General features: G+C 35.0%; 4 protein-coding genes across 5 annotated transcripts; 2 read left to right on the forward strand and 2 right to left on the reverse strand.

Moving 5' to 3' along the window:
• Positions 1 to 1,246: 1,246 nt before the first annotated feature.
• On the forward strand, positions 1,247 to 12,190 carry amdhd2 (amidohydrolase domain containing 2). Of its 2 annotated transcripts, none has more exons than XM_058771757.1 (12): positions 1,247 to 1,364; positions 2,134 to 2,252; positions 2,536 to 2,672; positions 2,810 to 2,949; positions 7,582 to 7,636; positions 8,036 to 8,248; positions 8,332 to 8,420; positions 8,653 to 8,797; positions 8,950 to 9,057; positions 10,292 to 10,360; positions 10,483 to 10,584; positions 11,507 to 12,190. In XM_058771757.1, the coding sequence occupies exons 2-12, from the start codon at positions 2,170 to 2,172 to the stop codon at positions 11,578 to 11,580; spliced, it is 1,215 nt and encodes a 404-aa protein (XP_058627740.1). In that variant the 5' UTR covers positions 1,247 to 1,364; positions 2,134 to 2,169; the 3' UTR covers positions 11,581 to 12,190. The 2 variants fall into 2 exon arrangements, with proteins under 2 accessions (XP_058627740.1, XP_058627741.1); XM_058771758.1 differs by having other exon boundaries at positions 1,270 to 1,349.
• A 78-nt stretch (positions 12,191 to 12,268) lies between these two features.
• jmjd8 (jumonji domain containing 8) lies at positions 12,269 to 16,276 on the reverse strand. The gene is made up of 9 exons (XM_058771759.1): positions 16,071 to 16,276; positions 15,841 to 15,930; positions 15,155 to 15,203; positions 14,961 to 15,057; positions 14,747 to 14,815; positions 14,527 to 14,646; positions 13,702 to 13,769; positions 13,470 to 13,604; positions 12,269 to 13,368 (listed from the first exon to the last, which is right to left on the reverse strand). Exons 1-9 carry the CDS (start codon positions 16,166 to 16,168, stop codon positions 13,288 to 13,290), a joined length of 807 nt encoding a protein of 268 aa, XP_058627742.1. The 5' UTR covers positions 16,169 to 16,276; the 3' UTR covers positions 12,269 to 13,287.
• A 644-nt stretch (positions 16,277 to 16,920) lies between these two features.
• Positions 16,921 to 22,237, forward strand: slc25a19 (solute carrier family 25 member 19). Its single transcript, XM_058770221.1, has 7 exons — positions 16,921 to 17,094; positions 17,930 to 18,063; positions 18,538 to 18,693; positions 19,468 to 19,638; positions 19,852 to 20,026; positions 20,428 to 20,558; positions 21,147 to 22,237. Exons 2-7 carry the CDS (start codon positions 17,932 to 17,934, stop codon positions 21,321 to 21,323), a joined length of 942 nt encoding a protein of 313 aa, XP_058626204.1. The 5' UTR covers positions 16,921 to 17,094; positions 17,930 to 17,931; the 3' UTR covers positions 21,324 to 22,237.
• A 343-nt stretch (positions 22,238 to 22,580) lies between these two features.
• Positions 22,581 to 24,208, reverse strand: LOC131535899 (myeloid-associated differentiation marker homolog). The gene has a single exon (XM_058768421.1). It carries the CDS (start codon positions 23,912 to 23,914, stop codon positions 23,054 to 23,056), a length of 861 nt encoding a protein of 286 aa, XP_058624404.1. The 5' UTR covers positions 23,915 to 24,208; the 3' UTR covers positions 22,581 to 23,053.
• Positions 24,209 to 24,479: the final 271 nt, after the last annotated feature.

Raw genomic sequence — 24,479 nt, forward strand, 5'->3', positions numbered from 1 at the left:
ATGAAACAAATATATTACAATATATTGCAATTAATTAATTCATGTTCTTAATGATTTTATACAATTACAAATACAGCCAGGGGGTACATTAGGATAAACAATAATACATGAATAATAATAATAATACCATATTATTAAAAACAAAATGTTTACAAATCATACATTTTACAGCGTTCGTATTTTTCAAGCATTCGGTTTTTTTAGATGTTTTTGCGCTTCTGTCTTCAAAATTAAAATGAAATGATATATTCATATACATTCTTATCATTTGTGTCTGAGGTTTTAAACCATAGACCAAGGCTAGTCAACTAGCTTGGGCTGGATTATCAAACTGAAAATATTAAGGGGGCCAAGGGGATGGGGGCCGTCCCAATCTCTTTCAGGGGGGGAACATTATTGTCATAATTTCACATTGAAACTCCAAATTAATGTAGAAACAACATAAAGATAGTATATTTTAAATACATGTTTAATGGCATCTTTTTACAGAGTAGCCTATTATTAATGAATAGTTGATACAATACTGCTACTGGTGTCTCTATTAAATGCATTTTCCCTCAATTTTACCTATTAATTATAGCCATTCAACATTACAGTATAATTGAAATCCATTATTTTTAACATTTAATAGGCTCTGAAATATATAACAACTTTTAATTTGATTTCAAAACAATCTTCACATAAACTATAAATTGTATAATCATAAACTATATTGGTTAATTTTTATTCAAGCTACAAAAGTTAATCAGCGACTAGAGCAGTCGAGTGATTTCTCTTTTTATTTTGTTCTTTGATTTACATCAATCACAGACTGCAGCAGGGTTTACTTTAAAAGCAGCGCTGTCTCTTTAAAACCTGATGCACATGAACGTTATGTGTTCAGCCTTTCAAACTATACTTCATTTGATAATAATTTTCGTCCAGTGTTTGCGCTATTTCTTGCCAGAAGTTATGACCATAACACTGTCTTTATACTATATATATATATATATATATATATATCAAACTCCCGCAGACCCAATCAACCATAACGACACGCCCCGTTTTTATAGCATCAAATTACTAGCTAAAATTAAACTTATCACAAAAACGAACAACTGAACATATATCAGCGTGATAACAACTACCTTAAATTACCAAAACCATATTTCGTAAAATTGTATTGGAAGTGTAATTTATTTATTTATTTTGACTCGAGTCCCATTAGTTTACATGGAGAGGGCTGGGTTTAAACACGATTGGAGCGCGTGTGTTTTGGCCACGCCTCCTCATCAGCTGACAGCGCGCGTGACACACCGTACTCTACAGACTTCCTAGCGAACACAAGCGAGCGGAGCATCAGGGTTAAAGTATGTGAATTAACGGTAAGTGCGTTTTTGAAACTACAGCCGGTGATCACGTCCCTGTCATGATCCGGTATCTGTAAGATGAGTGTATGAAGAGTTTGATCCGCACTTCCGGTGTTTTTGTTTACCTTCTGCTGTAACAGTGGAAAAGCATCGCTTGTTGTTTTAAAAACTGTGCCATTATATGCTGAATAATAATAAATAACAAAAATATTAATAAAGCAGATGTTGACAGAGCTGGTTGTCCGTTTACATGGGAGGTTTATTTGTCTGGAAAATATGTTTGACAGTACAAAGTTATATACTGTGTCATAAAAAGAGATAAAATGTGTTCAAAAGGGCAATGATCGTTAGGTCATTGTATTTCATGGATGTCAAGTCAGTTTATTTGTATAGCACTTTTAATAAAACATGAAAAAGTACCTAAAAAGTGCACATTATTGACGTTTTCATAATTATATAGGTGGTAAAGAATTGGCTAATCATAGAATATTGCTTTCAGAAAGTGTGCATCATACAAATTTGTATTCTTTTTAACATTATTTTATGAAAGTACTTTCTGTTTTGCATGTAGTCTGTTTTAGTTCGAGATGTCCAATTAATAAATTAAATCAAAATGATTCATTTGAAGACCTTACATTACTGTCATAATACATAATAATCACGTTTTGTTTTCTTATGGAAGTATGTTTGTATGTGGTGTGGGTGTGTTGAAGATGTCCAGTGGATAAAATCAAACCAAGATGATCCACTAGCAAGACCTGATAGTTCTGGTTTCTCTTCACAGGGTGTTCTTAAGTGTCGGGGTGGGATTTCGGGAGAAATGCCGTCCAATAAGAGTGTCTCAGATGCCCCGATCACACAGTTTGTGAACTGCAGGATACTGAAGGATCACAAGCTGCAAAGGTAATGACACACCTCTGATTTCTTTACAATTATGATTATAATTTTATATTACAATTTTCTTAAAGTAAGAAGTTTGTTGCAAACAGTACAGATTCACATGGATTCTCACATATTAGACTGCCCTTTACAGTGTTGTAAAATATAAATGATTAATGCTAATGACTTGGTGTAATTATTTGTTCCATATTAAAAGCTGGTTAAAACATTAAGAGCTGTAATTGACTCCAGATGAAATCTGCACATTTTCTACAGTGATTCTGAAAGGAAATCTTTGTGTTTGTAGGGAAGACCTGTGGGTTCGTGAGGGCAAGATTTTGAACCCGGAGAAGCTGTTCTTCGATGAGCAGGGTTTTGCAGATCACAAAGTTGACTGCGAGAATAAAATCATTGCACCTGGATTCATAGATGTACAGATAAATGGTAAACAAGACTAGCATAAGACTAATGTAGAAGTACACAGCGGGTTGACATTGTTACATTCACCAGTTTATATAGAAGTCTCTGTGTTCTTACTGATACCTTGTAATGCTAAGCTCCTGCCGTCTTCTCACTCATAGGTGGATATGGCATCGACTTCTCTCAGGCCAGCAGTGACATCAGAGGAGGCGTGGCTCTGGTGGCCAAAAAGATTCTAGAACATGGTGTCACTTCCTTCTGCCCGACCCTCGTCACGTCTCCACCACACATATACCATAAGGTACAATCTATACATCAATAACCACTCTTCATTAGTCTCTTGGATGCTCAACCACACACACAAATACATCTCTGCTCTTTTTCCTTGAGATTTTAGAGTATCTGAGACTGTATCTAGGAATAAAATGTGTTGGAATAATTATGTTTTTGTGCTCTTGTGCTTACCAAGACTGCATTCACTTGATCAAAAATACAGTAATAACAGTAATATTGTGGCCAAGGCTGCGTTATTTGATCAGAAATACAGTAAAAACAGTAATATTATGACGAAGGCTGCATTTATTTTATCAGAAGTAAAGTAAAAACAGTAATATTATGGCCAAGGCTGCGTTATTTGATCAGAAATACAGTAAAAGCAGTTATATTATGACCAAGTCTGCATTATTTGATCAGAAATACAGTAAAAACAGTAATATTGTGGCCAAGGCTGCGTTATTTGATCAGAAATACAGTAAAAACAGTTATATTATGACGAAGGCTGCATTTATTTTATCAGAAGTACAGTAAAAACAGTAATATTATGGCCAAGGCTGCGTTATTTGATCAGAAATACAGTAAAAACAGTAATATTGTGGCCAAGGCTGCGTTATTTGATCAGAAATACAGTAAAAGCAGTTATATTATGACCAAGTCTGCATTATTTGATCAGAAATACAGTAAAACAGTAATGTTGTGGCCAAGGCTGCGTTATTTGATCAGAAATACAGTAAAACAGTAATATTGTGGCCAAGGCTGCATTATTTGATCAGAAATACAGTAAAACCAGTTATATTATGATGAAGGCTGCATTTATTTTATCAGAAGTACAGTAAAACAGTAATATTATGGCCAAGGCTGCGTTATTTGATCAGAAATGCAGTAAAAGCAGTTATATTATGACCAAGTCTGCATTATTTGATCAGAAATACAGTAAAACAGTAATATTGTGGCCAAGGCTGCGTTATTTGATCAGAAATACAGTAAAAGCAGTTATATTATGACCAAGTCTGCATTATTTGATCAGAAATACAGTAAAACAGTAATATTGTGGCCAAGGCTGCGTTATTTGATCAGAAATACAGTAAAAACAGTTATATTATGACCAAGGCTGCATTTATTTTATCAGAAGTACAGTAAAACAGTAATATTATGGCCAAGGCTGCGTTATTTGATCAGAAATACAGTAAAACAGTAATATTGTGGCCAAGGCTGCGTTATTTGATCAGAAATACAGTAAAAGCAGTTATATTATGACCAAGTCTGCATTAATTTTATCAGAAGTACAGTAAAACAGTAATATTATGGCCAAGGCTGCGTTATTTGATCAGAAATACAGTAAAACAGTAATATTGTGGCCAAGTCTGCGTTATTTGATCAGAAATACAGTAAAAGCAGTTATATTATGACCAAGTCTGCATTATTTGATCAAATACAGTAAAACAGTAATATTGTGTCCAAGGCTGCGTTATTTGATCAGAAATACAGTAAAACAGTAATATTATGATGAAGGCTGCATTTATTTTATCAGAAGTACAGTAAAACAGTAATATTATGGCCAAGGCTGCGTTATTTGATCAGAAATACAGTAAAAACAGTTATATTATGGCCAAGTCTGCATTATTTGATCAGAAATACAGTAAAACAGTAATATTGTGGCCAAGGCTGCGTTATTTGATCAGAAATACAGTAAAAACAGTTATATTATGGCCAAGTCTGCATTATTTGATCAGAAATACAGTAAAACAGTAATATTGTGGCCAAGGCTGCGTTATTTGATCAGAAATACAGTAAAAACAGTTATGTTATGGCCAAGGCTGCATTATTTGATCAGAAATGCAGTAAAAGCAGTTATATTATGACCAAGGCTGCATTATTTGATCAGAAATACAGTAAAAACAGTTATATTATGACCAAGTCTGCATTATTTGATCAGAAATACAGTAAAAACAGTAATATTGTGGCCAAGGCTGCGTTATTTGATCAGAAATACAGTAAAAGCAGTTATATTATGGCCAAGTCTGCATTATTTGATCAGAAATACAGTAAAAACAGTAATATTGTGGCCAAGGCTGCGTTATTTGATCAGAAATACAGTAAAAACAGTTATGTTATGACGAAGGCTGCATTTATTTTATCGGAAGTGCAGTAAAAACAGTAATATTATGACCAAGTCTGCGTTATTTGATCAGAAATACAGTAAAAACAGTAATATTATGGCCAAGTCTGCATTATTTGATCAGAAATACAGTAAAAGCAGTTATATTATGACTAAGTCTGCATTATTTGATCAGAAATACAGTAAAAACAGTAATATTGTGGCCAAGGCTGCGTTATTTGATCAGAAATACAGTAAAAACAGTAATATTATGGCCAAGGCTGCGTTATTTGATCAGAAATACAGTAAAAACAGTAATATTGTGGCCAAGGCTGCGTTATTTGATCAGAAATACAGTAAAAGCAGTTATATTATGACCAAGTCTGCATTATTTGATCAGAAATACAGTAAAACAGTAATGTTGTGGCCAAGGCTGCGTTATTTGATCAGAAATACAGTAAAAACAGTAATATTGTGGCCAAGGCTGCGTTATTTGATCAGAAATACAGTAAAAACAGTTATATTATGATGAAGGCTGCATTTATTTTATCAGAAGTACAGTAAAAACAGTAATATTATGGCCAAGGCTGCGTTATTTGATCAGAAATGCAGTAAAAGCAGTTATATTATGACCAAGTCTGCATTATTTGATCAGAAATACAGTAAAAACAGTAATATTGTGGCCAAGGCTGCGTTATTTGATCAGAAATACAGTAAAACCAGTTATATTATGACCAAGTCTGCATTATTTGATCAGAAATACAGTAAAAACAGTAATATTGTGGCCAAGGCTGCGTTATTTGATCAGAAATACAATAAAAACAGTAATATTATGACGAAGGCTGCATTTATTTTATCAGAAGTACAGTAAAAACAGTAATATTATGGCCAAGGCTGCGTTATTTCATCAGAAATACAGTAAAAACAGTAATATTGTGGCCAAGGCTGCGTTATTTGATCAGAAATACAGTAAAAACAGTTATATTATGACCAAGTCTGCATTATTTGATCAGAAATACAGTAAAACAGTAATGTTGTGGCCAAGGCTGCGTTATTTGATCAGAAATACAGTAAAAACAGTAATATTGTGGCCAAGGCTGCGTTATTTGATCAGAAATACAGTAAAACCAGTTATATTATGATGAAGGCTGCATTTATTTTATCAGAAGTACAGTAAAAACAGTAATATTATGGCCAAGGCTGCGTTATTTGATCAGAAATACAGTAAAAACAGTAATATTGTGTCCAAGGCTGCGTTATTTGATCAGAAATACAGTAAAAACAGTAATATTATGACGAAGGCTGCATTTATTTTATCAGAAGTACAGTAAAAACAGTAATATTATGGCCAAGGCTGCGTTATTTGATCAGAAATACAGTAAAAGCAGTTATATTATGGCCAAGTCTGCATTATTTGATCAGAAATACAGTAAAAACAGTAATATTGTGGCCAAGGCTGCGTTATTTGATCAGAAATACAGTAAAAACAGTAATATTATGACGAAGGCTGCATTTATTTTATCAGAAGTACAGTAAAAACAGTAATATTATGGCCAAGGCTCGTTATTTGATCAGAAATACAGTAAAAGCAGTTATATTATGACCAAGTCTGCATTATTTGATCAGAAATACAGTAAAAACAGTAATATTGTGGCCAAGGCTGCGTTATTTGATCAGAAATACAGTAAAAGCAGTTATATTATGACTAAGTCTGCATTATTTGATCAGAAATACAGTAAAAACAGTAATATTGTGGCCAAGGCTGCGTTATTTGATCAGAAATACAGTAAAAACAGTAATATTATGACGAAGGCTGCATTTATTTTATCAGAAGTACAGTAAAAACAGTAATATTATGGCCAAGGCTGCGTTATTTGATCAGAAATACAGTAAAAGCAGTTATATTATGACCAAGTCTGCATTATTTGATCAGAAATACAGTAAAAACAGTAATATTTTGGCCAAGGCTGCGTTATTTGATCAGAAATACAGTAAAAGCAGTTATATTATGACTAAGTCTGCATTATTTGATCAGAAATACAGTAAAAACAGTAATATTGTGGCCAAGGCTGCGTTATTTGATCAGAAATACAGTAAAAACAGTAATATTATGACGAAGGCTGCATTTATTTTATCAGAAGTACAGTAAAAACAGTAATATTATGGCCAAGGCTGCGTTATTTGATCAGAAATACAGTAAAAGCAGTTATATTGTGGCCAAGGCTCCGTTATTTGATCAGAAATACTGTAAAAATAGTAATATTATGACCAAGGCTGCATTTATTTTATCACAAGTACAGTAAAAACAGTAATATTGTGAAATATTATTACAATTTAAAATGACTGTTTTTATTTGAATGTATTTTAAAATGTAATTTATTCCTGTGCTGCAAAGCTGTATTTTCAGCATCATTACTCCAGTCTTCAGTGTCACATGATGCTTCAGAAATCATTCTAATATGCTGATATGCTGCTCAGTTCTTAATATTATCAGTGTTGCAAACAGTTGTGCTGCTTGATCGTTTAGCACCAGTAATGTTGCTGTGTTTTTCTCCACAGGTCATTCCTGAGCTCAAAGTTCAGGATGGAGGACCTGAAGGGGCAGGGGTTTTAGGTAAGATGTACACAGACATAGTGTGCACTGTGCATACAAAATAAATAGACTTTATTTACTTTATTCAGATTGTAATGTGAGTTGACCAGGATTATTAAACTAAAACTGTTTTTGCTACTTGAAATTTAGAAAATTATTTAGTTTAAATTGATTTACTAAAATAACTGAAATAAAAACAAAATCGATATATAAAAAAAACTAATAAAATGACAAAAACAGACAATAAAATTACAAGAACTAGAAAAACAGAAAATATAAAAATAAAAACTAATTCCAAACATCGATAAAAAGCTATAATAGCTATAATTTCTTTAGTTCTGTTGATATTTTATTTCATGTATTTGATTTGAATTACTGCAAAATAATTTTTTTTTATGATTTTACTCCCGGTTGTATCAGGTATTCATCTGGAGGGGCCATTCATCAGTGAAGAGAAGAGAGGCGCTCACCCTCCGAAGTTCCTCCGCACTTTTAAAGGAGGTGGTGTGGCCGACCTGATGGAGACTTATGGGCGCCTGGACAATGTTGCCATGGTAACCCTTGCACCAGAACTGGCCAATAGCGCCGCAGCAATCCATGAACTGTCAGGAAGAGGCATAGCAGTGTCACTTGGTGCGTATGTAATTTATTATTTCTTATTATTTCTAATTAATTTCTCAACTGGCTGAGCATTTCCAAAAACTTCCTCTGTCCAGGTCACTCTATGGCTGATCTCTCTCAGGCTGAAGAGGCTGTACAGAATGGAGCCACGTTCATTACACACTTATTTAATGCCATGCTGCCTGTTAGTATTACACACATATTAATGGAAAGGCATAACACACACATATGCACATTCAGTAATTAGCAGGTAATTGCATTAGATCAGATACTGTAAGTTTGTGCACACATATACATGTTTAAAATAACATCATATTCCTAGTACGCTACCATACCATGAAAATAAATAAATTTAATCATTTTAAAACATGAATCTGCACACCATGAATGATGCATGCTATTTTGTTTTGTTATAGTTTCATCATCGAGACCCGGGCATTGTGGGATTGCTGACGAGTGATCGTGTTCCACCAGGTCAGACGGTTTACTACGGTATGATCGCAGACGGGATACACACACACCCTGCAGCGCTGCGCATCGCACACAGAGCTCATCCCGCAGGTATTCAGACAAACACACACACACAAAACTACAAACCTGTACATAATATTGACTATATATGACAATACAAATTAGTTTAATGAAATGCATGTCAGGTTTTCACTGTATTAAAGTTAATGTGTGTGTAAGAATAGAGTATGTGTGTGTGGCAGGGTTGGTGTTGGTCACTGACGCTGTGACGGCGATGGGTCTTCCTCCTGGTCAACACACTCTCGGACAGCAGCAGATAGACATCCAGGGGCTTCACGCTTATGTCGCAGGTCTGCGTCATGTTCTATCTGCTTTCAGTGTGTAACAAGCTAAACCAGATGCATCTTAAATTTGGTGACAAATTGTTTGTATGTCAGTTGAGGCAGTGTTGAGCTTGACAGTTTCTATTTACCTTTTCTTTCCTTTTTTAGATTAATTTACAACGTGAAAGGCATTTCAAACCATACAGAAAAGTTTGAGTACAATTCTTTGTAATAATACTGTTGCTGGTTGCTTATTGTAGGGTTGTTTTGGAGTATTTGTAATTATTTAGTCTAATTGTTTTAATATTATGTTATTTAAACTACTGAATAACAAGGTGCAGAGTTAAAACAGATATAAGTTTGGGTTATATTGATTCATAAAGAAAAATAACAGTTTTTTGGTCCCACTTTATATTAGGTGGCCTTAACTATTATGTACTTACATTTAAATTAATCATTTGATACAATGCACTTATTGTGTACATACATGTGTTTACATTGTACTTATATTTTTAAAAATACCTATATGTAATTACATCTGTAATTAATTTCTGTAATTACATTTATAATTACACTGTTGACCCATCCCTTACACCTACCCATACCACCAAACCTGTCCCTAACCTTACCCGTATAACACCTCAATAGCAGCAAATGTTTTGCAATACTATATGAACACAATAAGTACATTGTACTTATTTTTTGATGTAAGTACGTAGTACTTAAGGCCACCTAATATAAAGTGTGACCTGTTTTTTTAATGAATATATTTTAAAATGTAATTTATTCCTGTGATGCAGGATTACTTCAGTCTTCAGTGTCATATGATCCTTTGCTGCTTAATATTTTTGTGAAAACTGTTTTTCAGGACTCTTTGATGAATATAAAGTTCAAAAGAACAGCATTTATTTGAAATATAAATATTTTGTACCATTATAAATGTCTTTACTGTCAATTTTGTTCAATTTAATGTGTCCTTTCTCAATTGAAAGGATTCATTTCTTTTAAAAAAAAAATTGCTGACCCCAAACTTTGAATGTTAGTGTATTTTAGAAGATAAGATTTTGGAAAAATGTATTTGATTGATCCATATTATAATGTATTATTTTGTGATATTTTATCATGCATTTTTATTATGTTATTTTACTGTGAAATTCTTTGCATGGTATTATTTATTGCTCTTATTCATAAGATGATTTCGAGTGTTTTGTTTACGTAGATTGTGTACAAATTTTTTATAGCATGTTTTTATTCATTTCAGGCACTACAACTTTGAGTGGCAGCATTGCGACCATGGACATGTGTGTGAGACACTTCAGAGAGGTGTCAGGTCAGTATGTGTGCATGTTCACTGTGTAGGAATCCCGAGGACATCCACTGCATGTTATTCCATTATTGGACTATGTGTGTCCATCATAGAGGTTTTATACTCACGTGTGTGTGTGTGTGTAGGTTGTACAGTAGAAGCTGCATTAGAAGCGGCATCGCTGCATCCTGCTCAGCTGCTGGGTATCAGTCACAGGAAGGGAACGCTGGAGTACGGCACTGATGCAGGTATAAATGCGTCTTTTGAGGCTTATTTTAAATATTATTATTTATTTTATTTTTTTATTTAAAAATTTACATAGTTGCTTATTAAAGGAATAATTCACTCAAAAATGACAATTTGTGGAAAATCTACTCACTCTCAAGCCATCCAAGATGTAGATGAGTTTGTTTCTTTATCGGAACAGATTTGGAGAAATTTAGCATTACGTCACTTGCTCAGCAATGGCTCCTCTGCAGTGAATGGGTGCCGTCAGAATGAGAGTCCAAACATGCCTTAATGATGGATTTGTTTCTTACAAACACACAGATATTCACTACCAGACATTAACTGATCAAATGGAGTGGTGTGTATTATTGTGATGTTTTTATCAGCTGCTTGGACTCTCATTCTGACGGCATCCATTCACTGCAGAGGAGCCATTGATGAGCAAGTGATGTAATGACAAATTTCTCCAAATCTGTTTTGGTAAAAAAAAATTAACTTATTTACATCTTGGATGACCTGAGGGTGAGTAAATTTTAAGAAAATTTAAATTTTGGGGTGAATTACTCCTTTAAACTCGTACACAATTTTCAAAAAATCTCATGCACATTTAATGTGTTAATAGCATATCACAACATTACCACTTTTGCTTTGATTTCCTTGTCATCAAATGTGATCCTCTTTGTTGGAGAAGAATATACTACATATACTAGAATATATGAAGATCTAACTGCACATTTTGGGGGTTATTAGCAGTTAAATATTAATATTATTGGAAGTTAAAATAACTATTAATTTTTAATAAAAAAATTCTAAGTAATTTTTAAAATTAATATTTTATTTATTATTAGTGGTTAAGGCATTATTGTGTCCATTGGATAGATGAAGTGTTCACAATAAAGTGTTTTTGATATGAAATGCATAGTTATGTGTGTTGTTTTGTAGATTTTGTAGTGCTTGATGACACACTGACAGTCAGGGAAACCTACATCGCCGGACAGCAGGTCTGGAGGAAGTGACATCGTCTGGAGGACTGTCTTCTGCTGGGATCGTTAGAGTTTTTTTGGTTAGAATTTCTTTCTCTCTTTGGACTCGGATCGCCAAAAAGATGTATTACTGCAAAAACATATGTGTTATTCTCATTAAATTGAATTCTGTTGATTAATTCCTGAATGTAAAAAAATACTCCATATATACATTTAAAAAGAGCCAGAATCATTTTTATCACAAACTGTGTGTATGGATTTCTAACACAAATATAACTTGTTCAAATGTGAAAGACAAAAGTAAAAAAATCTCAAGGGTCCAGTTATTTCAGTAATAACCTACATAATTCAATGCTCCCAATCTAATGTGAAACTGGACAGTTTAACCAACTGATTTCAATAATGTTTCTATTCTATTCTTTTTATTTGTTAACATTTTTAAGGTTTTATCATTTTTTCAGTATAATAAAAATGTTCCTTTATTGATAAAAATGTATTATTGTGAGTCAGAATGAGGAAGACGCACATATAATGGATGTATTAAAGATATCCAGCTTACCTGAATTGATTATCTGTTTAGGTCAATGCATCTTTAAAACTCAACATTCAAAAACCCAAGAATAAAACCAAACAAAGCATTCAATTCATGTTTCATCAACACAACTTTATTAAAACATTACCTCGATCTCGCAATAAAAGCAGCTTCTATTAAAAAAGTTAATGGACGAATGGCTTGACTTTCTGTTTTGCTCAAACTGAGTCAAACTCCTCTGATTTGGTCCTCTGAACAACGAATCCTTGTTTGGTCCTTCAAGTCAAATGCACTTGGTGTGTGTTCACCACATCAGTCTTCATCAATGTTTCCTCTAAGCTGCGCGCGCGCGGCCACACACTTCTTCCACCGCGGCCACGCAGAGAAATAATGTGCCATGCACATGCAAAAATTAGTTGGAAAGCCATTTGATTGTATTCTAGTAAAAACAAAAAATTGCAATGCTCGGGTAAACCACTATAGAGTTAGAACCGGTGAATGCGGTTTACAGGTTTCATAGAAAGAGAACGATGTGCGCCAATGGTTCAATGGTTGCGGACGAAGTAGCTCAAATCGAGAGCCAACGCAATGATATGTGAAATAAAACATCCTCATGTATTAAAGAAGAGTGGCTTGATTAAGTGCTGGAAATAGCGGAGGATGGACACAGAACGGTAACAAAACTCTGAGACATTACACACAGTATTGTGCAAACTGTAATTCATAGGGATGTTTAGATAGCTATAGAAGAATTCACGTTCACGTTTTTTTTTTTTTACACATCTTACAACTTACACATCTCAGTTTAAATGCTTCAGATTGTTTTGATATTATATTATATATATTTTTTAATAGAGTCACTTATGCTCATCAAGGCTGTATGTATTTAATCAAAATACAGAAAAAAAAAGGAATATTGTGAACTCTTAGACTATTGCAATTTCTAATATTGGTTTTCTATTTTAATATATTTTAAAATATAGTGTACTCCTGTAAAGCAAAGCTGAATTTTCAGCATCATTACTCCACTCTTCAGTGTCACATAATCCTTCAGAAATCATTCTAATATTTTGATTTATTATCAGTGTTATTTATTATCGCTGTACAGGTCTGGTATAAAGAATGTTTTTGCTCAGGTGGCCGAAATGTCCGCCCAATAGAGAAAAGTTTTGCTCGGCAAGAAAAAAAATTAAAGGGAACATTGGTCTTCATCCCAGAAAAGTTGAAATGAAGACGCTGGTGTCCAGATTTAGAGTTGCATGCCACCAACGATCTGGAAAATACAGCACCTGCACAAAAAGATGCGGTTTTACCTCTGGAATACATGATTTTGACTTTACTTTGACAATTTGTGCCTACTATTTAAGTGTGTAAATGGGTTAAATCTCACCTCTCCGGGTCGTATGGTGCACTCCAGGGGCCTCTGGTGGAGCTCCAGGTTTGGGTAGGACAGAGAGACCCAGGAGAGAGTGGTGTGGTTGGGATGGAACTCAGGTACCTCATCAGGGGGGTGAAGAAACCAACGCTGAAGAACACAAGCACATCAGTATATAGACAGGGAAAATTACATCTGTACTGAAGCTGTAAATAATACATTTGTACGAGTTTAGCGTTCCACAGACCTTCCTGCCATAGATAACTTCAGAGTAGCCGGGACCGTGCCAGTGAAACGGGACGCCAGTACCTGGTCCTGCAGGAGAGAGATGTTGTTTTTAAAGGAATAGTTTGCCCAAAGATGACAATTTGCTGATAATGCATTCATCCTCAGGCCATCCAAGATGTAGATGAATTTGTTTCTTCATCAGAACAGATTTGGAGAAATTTCATCACTTGCTCACCAGTGGATCCTCTGCAGTGAATGGGTGCCGTCAGAATGAGAGTCCAACAGCTGATAAAAACATCACATTACTCCACACCTCTCTTCAATTAATATCTGGTAAAATGAAAAGCTGCGTGTTTGTAAGAAGTAAATCCATCATTAAGGTGTTTTAACTATTGCTTCTGGCTAAAATACAAGTCCATAGTCCATAATAATGCTTCCTCCAAGTCCATCCTCTGTTGCCCTTTCATATCAAAATCCACCCATATATTGATAATTAACTAATATTAATTTCTTATAAACACAGCTTTTCACTCCTCAAGACATTAATTGATGGACTGGAGTCGTGTGGATTACTTGTGGATTGTGATGTTTTTATCAGCTCTTTGGACTCTTATTCTGACGGCACCCATTCACTGCAGAGGATCCATTGATGAGCAAGTGGTGTGATGCTAAATTTCTCCAAATCTGTTCTGATGAAGAAACACATTACAATTACATTGTACATTAGATGGCCTAATGATGAATACATTTTTAGGTGAACTATTCCTTTAATGGGTGAAAATGTGTCTGTGTGCACTCCAAAAAAACGAATTAGCTGGATCAGAGAGTATGTATTTGTACATACCAGCAATCCCAAAGCTATATGCAGGATGCATGAGTGGAAGAGAAAAAGGTGGCGCTTTATACTCCTCGAACAGAGAATGCCACTCCGTGAAGTTATTGTCCCCAAAGAAGTACAGCGTATCTGAAATAAAATGCACACACATTATGAAATAATCATCGACAGCGGGGAAAGCTTGTAGAATGAGCAGATTTGGTGTGTGTGTAACAGAGAGAGAACTGACCACTGCCCAGTGTGTCATTAGGCTGAGGGGTCAACAGGAACTTTACAAACTCTTCAAACTGCACATCCACTGTTAAAAGACAGAGCAACTGGACATATAAATACAGAAACATGAACACTTACACTAACATTGAAAGGTCTGGGGTCAGTGTGATTTTATTGACCATGCACATGAAAAGACTGTGCAAATATGTCAAGTGTGCTCATGCATCTACCTTTCCTGTACGAGTGTGTATTGGCTGTGCTGAGACGGACCGTTTTCCCTCCGTACTCTCTCAACAGATTGGATTTGGAACACAGGAAACGGAACTTCTGGAACAACCAATCACAACACAGCACTGTTAGAAATGGAATCAATAATAACTTGAAGCAATAAACACCTGATATACGGTAAAACCACAGTTCTTACTGTGTTATCTGTAAGTCCTCGGAGTATAACTGGTTTTGCATAAGCATACCTGTAAAATATAATAAAAAATACATTAGGATTACATAAATATTTATCTACGTATGCTATAATATACAATTCCATTTATATTCTTGCTATTATTAAAAGTAGCCCACATGAAAAAATACTATAGTAATTTATAGTAAATAGTTTTTCAACCATACCATAGTAAAGTAACTTACTTGAATTAATTTGTTGTGGTAATTCTATAGTATCTGTGGTGTTATAACAACTATAGTAATATAAACAAATTACTTTACCCTGTACTGTACTAAGTTTTCTACAACTATAAGGTATATTATACTACAATACACCACAGTTTACTGTAGTAAAAACTAAAGTATACTACAGTATTTATTAACCTACAGTTTATGAGTTCACTGTAGTTAATACTACAGTATGCTGTTGCATTCTTTAACAAAGTGTTGTAAATACTATAATATATACAGTATAATACACTTTGATATAGTATGGTTCAAAAGCACTATAGTATTTACTATAAATTATTATAGTATTTTTAATAAGAGTTGCTTTCAGGATTTCAAAAATAAATAAATAAATAAATGCAATGAAACTCATGTTTTTACGCGACTAAAATGTCTAAATACTATAAACTAGCTCTACATGTGTATGTCTGTTGTTCTTACTCTTTAATAAACTCTCTGTGTGTGATTGAGTTCACGTCTCTGATCTCAATGTTGCACTCGCCTTCATCTTCTATACTGGAACCCAGTCCCCTGAAAGACAAAACATAATTAATCTCACTCACACCGCTTTATTTATTCAATTAGGTGATCAACTGCATGTTGTCAGGATTTGAGATGAATCACACTTGGTTTTAAGACACGGTCAGTGATCCATATGGTATTTCTCTCACCATCCTCCATCATCTCCTCTGGACGCATCTTTGCAGTGAAATGAAGCCGGTAACTGCACTAAGAGAAGCAGTAACTGAGCCCTGACAGCCCGATCCATGTTTCTTCATCACCTGTCATTAAAACCCACGCACATGACAGCACTTGACAGCTTCACCGCAGTTCACCCTCAACCGCTTTCGAAATCCCACGACCCTCAGTTCCTGCTTTCCGCGCCTCACTGACCAATCAGCGGAGGCCACACTAGGATGTGGGCGGGGCCTCACAACTCATACCTCAGGAGAGACTTTTATTTTATTTTATTCAATAATTATTAACTATTCTAGGTATATGTTTTGTATTATGTTCTCAATAATGAATTTAATAAATAAAAAAGACGTCTTTGTATTCATCTTGCAAACATTCATGAATAATTAACGTAATGGCTGCAATGATAAGTTTGTTTCTAATTACTTTCCCTCCCTTATGCATATGGAAGATAATAGGCTAATAGATAATAGTCAAAAAATACAATTTAATTAGTTTGTTTTGGGTTTTTTGTGGGGCGGGGCGGGGGGACATTTTCACCTCAGCTTTTTTTATTTTAAGATTAACTACTTAACATTAATAAAAACGAATATTTCTACGAATATTTAATGTAACGACTGTAATAATAAGTATGCTGTAACTACTTTTTACCCCTGATGTGTATTAAAAAATCTTATTATTCACTTTTATTGATTTGCTTTATTTTATTATTTTATTTTTGTGTTAAATCAATTATTATAAATCGTTTATTAAATTAAATGTCACTACATTCAAACTGAAATAAAAAGTAAGGTATTAGGGTAGGAACCAACGATCGGTGTGAAATCAGACACGGTCAGTAAACACAGTCGCGCCGCTCTGTCATTGGTCTGTGTCCCGCAGAGGAGCGTGAGGAGGTCTCCTCTAAAACATCACACTGCTGCAAGGCGCTCATAAAGACCATCACACAGACAGATTTTACAGAGCAACTCGGTGCACACTAAAGTGCACCCCAGAAAGGTATGTTTACGTTTCCGCGAGTCTGTATTTGTAAGCGTTTGTAATAGTAGCGCAACACTGGCTGTGTCTCAATCGTACTTAAAAGTGAAGCTGCGGGCTCTTTGATTGCCTCCTGGTGGCTGGCTGCAGTACAGGTCATAAACTATCCATGTAGACGAATGGGACTTCAGTCAAAATAAAATAAAAAAATTACACTTCCAATACAATTTTCCGAAATATACTGTCTAGACAGGCAGCTCAATACGTTTTGTAACGCAGCCAGCTGCTGTCATGTTGAGTACATTTAACATACATGTTTTTATATTTTGAAAATACTTAATATAAAATAACGGTAACACTTTATTTTAAGGTGTCCTTGTTGCACATGTTACATGTACTTACTATTATAATATTATAAAATATGCATAATTACATGCAAGTAACCCTAATCCTAACCCCAACCATATAGTAAGTGCATGTATTTAATTAATATTACTCAGTGCTTAAATGTATAATTACACTGTAACAAGGACACCTTAAAATAAAGTGTAGCCAAAATAACTTAAATAAATTATATTTTATTTTGATATTATTTTTATTATTTGGTTTATTTATCTAGTATTCATCCATGCACACCAGTCATATTGATTTTTTTTTTCATATTACAATTTGTCAGATTTTTTAATTTTATTATTGCATTCTTTTAATTTATTCCACTCAAATTAATATCCATCCACATCAGCCAAATTGATTTTATATATATATATATATATATATATATTAAATACTTTATTTGATTATTTTTATTTGATTTAATTCAATTGGTGGCTGTGTTTCTGTCGTCTGATCCGAGCAGGAATGGTGGGCTATGATCCAGACTCCCCCGGCGTGACTCTCTCCCCAGAGGAAGCTGCTCTGGCCGGGTCAGTCGCAGGTATGGTCACCCGTGCCATCATCAGCCCTCTGGATGTCGTCAAAATCAGATTTCAGGTAATCACTGAGCCGAAGGGCTCTGGAGTTTCCGAACTGTTTTTCTGTACATATTAATGAAATGAAAATATGAATATCAACACATTCAACTAAAGCTGTTTTCATCCACCGCTAACACAGCAGTCTCTGTTCTATTACATCTGATTCACATAATCATCATCGTGCCTAAAACATGAGTCACGTTTTCCTGTGGAATTTTAGCACCACTCCCAAATCCACGGCTGCACTGAGCATGCTCAGTTCAAAGAAGCCTGTTCATCTGCTTTAAACTGGTTATAAATGCACACAGAAGATGCAGTCGATCTGCTGTTTTGTGCTTGATTTAGTTTTTGTAGTTTCTCTGCCATTGCAACTGAGGGACAGGCCTCAAGGTGGCAGTGTGTTGCACTTTTAGACTTTTTCAAATCTTCACATTCAAACTGGTCTCTGTTGTGATACAGCAGGGCCGTTTTGACTGTTTAGTGCATGCTGCAGTTGCAGATCGAGCAGGTGTCCTGGAGGAGTCGTCAGGGGAAGTACTGGGGTTTATGGCAGGCCACACGCTGTATTATGACTGAAGAAGGACTTCCTGCTTTCTGGAAAGGTCACATTCCTGCCCAGCTGCTGTCTGTGTGTTATGGGGCAGTTCAGGTATTTGGAGATAAATAATATGTATTCATAATATATATTAGATTTTCATGAGGCCAGAAACATCTTCCTGTTTAATTATTAAGCCACATAAAAAATTAGTTTTGACCTTAAATTGAACTTGAAATTGTAAACTGATCCTATTGTAAGGGTAAAAAAAGTTTCTCTTCTGCTACGATTTTGTTTCAGAAATATTGTATTCTATTCCATTTTGTTGACATAAATAAATATACATAGTCCTGATCAGTGTTATTTTAGTATTATTCATATACTACTATCGTATTTATTTATATTTTCAGTTTTCATTTTTTTGTAATTTTAATTCAAATGTTTTAATTATTTTATCTACTTCTGTTATTTGTTTATATTTTCAATTGCTTATATATGTGTGTGTGTGTAACGTAAATATAAATATACATAAATATATTTATTTCAATTATCAATATTTCATTTTTTTAAGTTAATTTTTTTTTTTTTTTTATATATATGTAATGTTTAATTTCAGCTTAATTTCATATACTGGAAAGTTTTTTTTTTATATAGTTTTAGTTAATATAAGTAATGCTGGTTTGTTGATGTAGAAATAAATCAATATAAATGTGACATTCTATTCAATTCTGCTTTGATCTTGTAGCAATTAATATTTCATTTTGTTATATTCTATTGTAGACATGTAGCTGATTCTGTTTAGTAATTTAGAAAGATAGATCAAGCATTTGCGGTCGTCCTTCACACAATTGTAAACCTCACTGATTCTCTCTGTCGTTTTTGTCCTAGTTTGCGAGTTTCGAAGCCTTGACAGAGCTGGTCCATAAGAAGACGAACTTTAACAGCCAAACACCCGGAATTCATTTCATCTGCGGTGGTTTGGCTGCCTGCTCCGCCACCTTCGCCTGCCAGCCGCTGGATACCCTCCGCACACGCTTCGCTGCTCAGGGCGAACCCAAGGTCAGGGGTCAAACTTAAGGAGTGTAATATTATGTGTTACTACATATTTTTAATGTGTTGTGACTGAATGTATCTGAAAGTGTGGACAAGTAAAAGAAACGCTTAATAAATAACTGAATAAATTGCAAGTCAAGTGTCAGTGCAAAATCCCTGCTTTTCTCTTTTTGGTGAGCTCTAATGAAACCACGACTAAAGGTTTTCTCATATGTACAGATCTATCGTAACCTCAGACATGCCGTGGCCACAATGTTTCACACAGAGGGGCCCTTCACCTTCTACAGGGGCCTCACACCCACCCTAGTGGCCATGTTTCCATACGCAGGCCTGCAGTTTTTCTTTTATAATATCCTGAAGAAACTTCTGGAGCCCCAGGACACCAAATCTAAAGGTTAGAGCATGTGGTGTTATTTCAGGTTTTTATGTACTAGTATGATATTTCTTAATATTTTGAATTTATTTGTTTGTTTAAACATAATTCTTTATTTTCTTATTCAGCCAGTTAGCTTTTATTTTTATATTTTCAGTTTTTACTTTTATTTTAGTGATTTGTTTTATGTGCATGTTAATTCGTTTTTATTTAGCTTTAATGTTTGTTTTAGTTTTAGTAAGTTTAGCACTTCAACATAACAACAGTTTATTTCATTTAAGTTTTTCATCTAATATTTATATTTATTATTTATTTCAGCGGTATTTCAAGAACCAGAAGCAATTTCTAATAATATCAACACTGTTCTTAAAGCACATATCTATGAATCAACACTGAAGTTAAACGTTGCTGTCTGTTTTCAGGAGGTTTACACAGTCTGATCAGCGGTAGTTGTGCTGGAGTCATCAGTAAAACAATCACATATCCCTTTGATCTGATAAAAAAGAGACTTCAAGTGGGTGGATTTGAAGAGGCCAGGATGAAGTTTGGACAGGTGGGTGGAGCGCTGTAGTGCACTGTAGGTTCAATGTTCCTATAATAACTATTTCTGCCTGCTAGACTAACTTCCCTATTACTGTTAATGTCTAAACCCTAAGGCATTCCACTTCTGTTGATTTATACCTGTATTGTAGGCATTTCTGAGCTGACTACACTTTTGTTCAAAATTTGGGGGTCTGTAAGACTTTTTTTTGAAAGAAATGAATACTTTTAGTAAGCAAATTGTTCGAAAGTGACAGTGAAGACATTTATAATGTTACAAAAGATCAACATTTATCAAAGAATCCTGAAAAAATATTAAGCAGCACAACTGTTTTCAACATTGCTAATAATAATAAATGTTTTTTGAGCAACAAATCAGCATATCAGAATGATTTCTGAAGGGTCATGTGACACTGAAGACTGGAGTAATGATGCTGAAAATCCAGCTTTGCATCACATATAAAAATATATTCAAATAGAAAACAGTTGTTTTATATTGTAATAATATTTTGCAATATTGTTTTTACTGTGTTTTTAATCAGACAAATGCAGCCTTATCTGTTTTACAAATGAATACTCATTTCCTGTATTTTCTGTGCAGGTGCGGACATATCGTGGATTTGCAGACTGTGTGAGGGGGATCGGCAGAGAGGAAGGGCTCCGGGGTTTCTTTAAGGGTCTCTCCCCCAGTCTATTGAAGGCCGCTCTGTCCACAGGCTTCACCTTCTTCTGGTACGAGTTCTTCATCAATGCCATTGTCAGCCTCAAGAGCAGCTAGTGAGCAGTGAGAGAAACCCCACAGACGTCCTTGAGAGAGATTTTAGATCATCAGATGGAACTCCGTGTGTGTTTTATGGTGTGTAGATGTATTAGGATGTAAAGTAAAGAGGGACCAGTAGCTGCTCTCAAAACACAGGCACTGAGTCAGGAGCTGTTTTATCACACCAGAAAGACATATTTTACCTCTGACTCGCTCTACTAAAGCCTTGAACTGAACAATCAGCTGAAATGTACCTGTTTACGTGAAACAGTGAACTCTACCTCTTGTCTCTCTCAACTGGAGACTGGAAAACCATTGTTACACATATTAAGATTTTAAATTTAAGTTTTGTCATAATGTCTGTATGTTTTGGTTTGCACTCTGCATTAGGATCTATTTTATTGTTTGTATACATAACACTGGAAATCAGAATGTTTAGCTTACTAGCTTTTGGAGTTTTGCATTTCAAAAATATTTAAAATACATACTCAATACAGTGCATGAAATATTCAGTCATCTGTTTTCTACAGTTTCATTTCAGGTTTTTTGTTTGTGTGTGTGCTTTGTCGTTAAGGTTTTTAAATCGTGAATGGTCAAAAATTTTATGAATAATTTTTTTTTTTTAAATGTATGTTCCGTACCGTATTAACTGATGGATGAAGATTGTTTGGAACAGTTTGAACCTCTATGTTTCCTGTTACTCTGGGTTTATTTGTGCCCATATTTATGCATTTTTTTATTGTACTTTCTCACTGCCATTAGTAAAAACAAACTCTCTTCCGAGGTTCATAGTGGTTTTACTTTTACACCTGTGTACTCATGTACAAAAACACATAGCTTTCATATTACAAAGATGTATGGCATACAAATGGGTGACATGTGAGATAAAAAAAACAACTATTTTTCTAATAAAATTATTTTATTTAAATTTTCCTTGTTGTCCTGTTCTGCTTTAATGTTTGGAGAATGAATTATTTAAAAAAAAGTTTCCTAATTATTAGATTATCTTTAGTTATATTAAAATTCTTCAATTACGTTAAAAAGCCTAAAAACGTCAATGTTAATGGACAAGGTTAATGTTAATATAAATAAATGTTAATTTAAAAAAAATAATAATGTTAACAAAAAAATGTCATTAATTTTATAAACACAAAAGAGACACAAGGTAAAAAATATAATGTTTTAATTAGATTTTTTATTTATTTATTTATTTTTCAGATTAAAATCAACTGGGTAAACTTCAACCATTTCTTCATTTTTTGGACACTGTTTATATGCTGATTTTAGATTAAAAACAGCTACGAAATCTCATAAACTTGTCTGAATATTTCTCACATCATACAACCTTTTGGCTTTCCACGAGAATGTCCTGGGAATGAATAACTCATCTGTAGGCTACTCCACCCTACGCAGGCGTGACTGAATAATTAGGGTGCGGCCACATTTAGGTGCGGTCCTTTGTATTGCGAAATCCCGCGGGCGATATCCGTTAATATCAAGAATTAGAATCCGAGCAATTTGGTATTTTGCGCAGTTTTTGTTCTTGAAATACTCATTTTCGCTTCGTTGAAACTGCTTAGTTTGGAAGTATCCTCTCAGTAAGCGATTCTTGCATAGACCTGTTGACAAACAATGGACATTTTTTGCCCGCAAAATTTCGCGTATTTCGCTAATATGTCCACTCCATATACAATAACATCCTTATACATACATTATTTTTTGATGTTAAACCAAAGATATGGCATGGGTTACTCCTGCCCGTGTTGGGTAAAGAACACTATTTTAACAGAGTAGGCCATATCCCCAATGTATACCAAGAAGTTAATGACAGTCATGAAGGTCACCACCACCAGATCATCCCACGGACAGCGTTTACAATCTGCTGGACGTGAGTTTTTGTCAAACGCATACAGTGGCCAGATAACAACAGCGGTTGCGTACATAGCCACGGCCAGGATGTTGAAGCTAATGACCACTTTGTCAAAAGAAACTGGAAAGATGGAAGACAGCTTGGCGATGGTGAAGAAAATAATCAGCAATGAAAAAATGAAGCATAAGGAGTAGACGGCCACGCACCACTCTGTTCCCGGAAACTTCCTATATTCAACGGGAGTCAAAGACATAAATATGATGCAGGCGATGAATGTCTCCAGGATCTTGAGGAGACCAGGAATGGTGGTGAGAAAGCCGCTGGTTTCACCAGGTCTTTTGTGGACCAACCAGACCTCGGTGGCGTACAGCCCAAAACACAACCAGGACACCGCAGACGCCCCGATCTGCCTGGAGCAGGAGGAACAGGCGAAGAACGTGGGGTAGATGATTGCAATGGTGACCATCATAAGTGTGGCCAACATGGCAAAAGCCATGGTGAAGTCTTCCCATGAAATAGGCACTTTGGTGTTCAGGTTGGTAAACTCCAAAATGATGATCAGGAGGGTCGTGAAACAGCAGAAGCACCAGCAGAACATGCACCAAGCCCAATGGGACTTGGCTTCATTCGGGATTCCCGCTGATGCCGCCAATGCAAAGCAGATGCATGTTAGAACCACCTCCACCATCCGAACAATGCCAATAGGCAGAATCAATGATCTGAAATCCACATGCAACATGATGAAATTGTTTCACGAATCCCAAAGCCTTTGTTTTTTCAGATTTCCAATGCTTCTGATTTCTCAAAACCGTGTTACATTCTTCTGAGCTTCTTTGTGCAGTTTCACTGTGCCATAAATATCGACAAATCCATAACAAATTCAGTTTGTCCTCACGTCGTCCTGCGGATTTTGTACTAACCAGTTCCTCTTTGTGGTAAAACTTCAGTTCTTTCTCAGGTGGCAGCAAACATGTCTGATCATGTTGATACTGATCAGTCGAGCCTTTGCGAGCTTATCTCATTTATGACCCTTCTCCAGGTTCTCATTGGTTGCTGGTCTGCTGTTGTTGTATGAGCTGATTCCAAACCCTGGACTCTAGAGCCAGGCTCCTTCTAATCACCTTCTATGGGCTTCAGTCCCACATCAAGGTACCTTCTGGTTTAATCACAGGAAAGTTTAATTAGGATTATTCTTTTACTTGTCCTGATAACAGTATATAGGCCAAGAATGTTTTACAGTTAAAGCAAACAATGTTGCAGAATGCTTTCTTTGTCTACGGCTTTCTCAACATCTTCCGTTTTAT

Source organism: Onychostoma macrolepis, chromosome 03 (assembly GCF_012432095.1).
Source record: "Onychostoma macrolepis isolate SWU-2019 chromosome 03, ASM1243209v1, whole genome shotgun sequence".
Taxonomy (NCBI): Eukaryota; Metazoa; Chordata; class Actinopteri; order Cypriniformes; family Cyprinidae; genus Onychostoma; species Onychostoma macrolepis.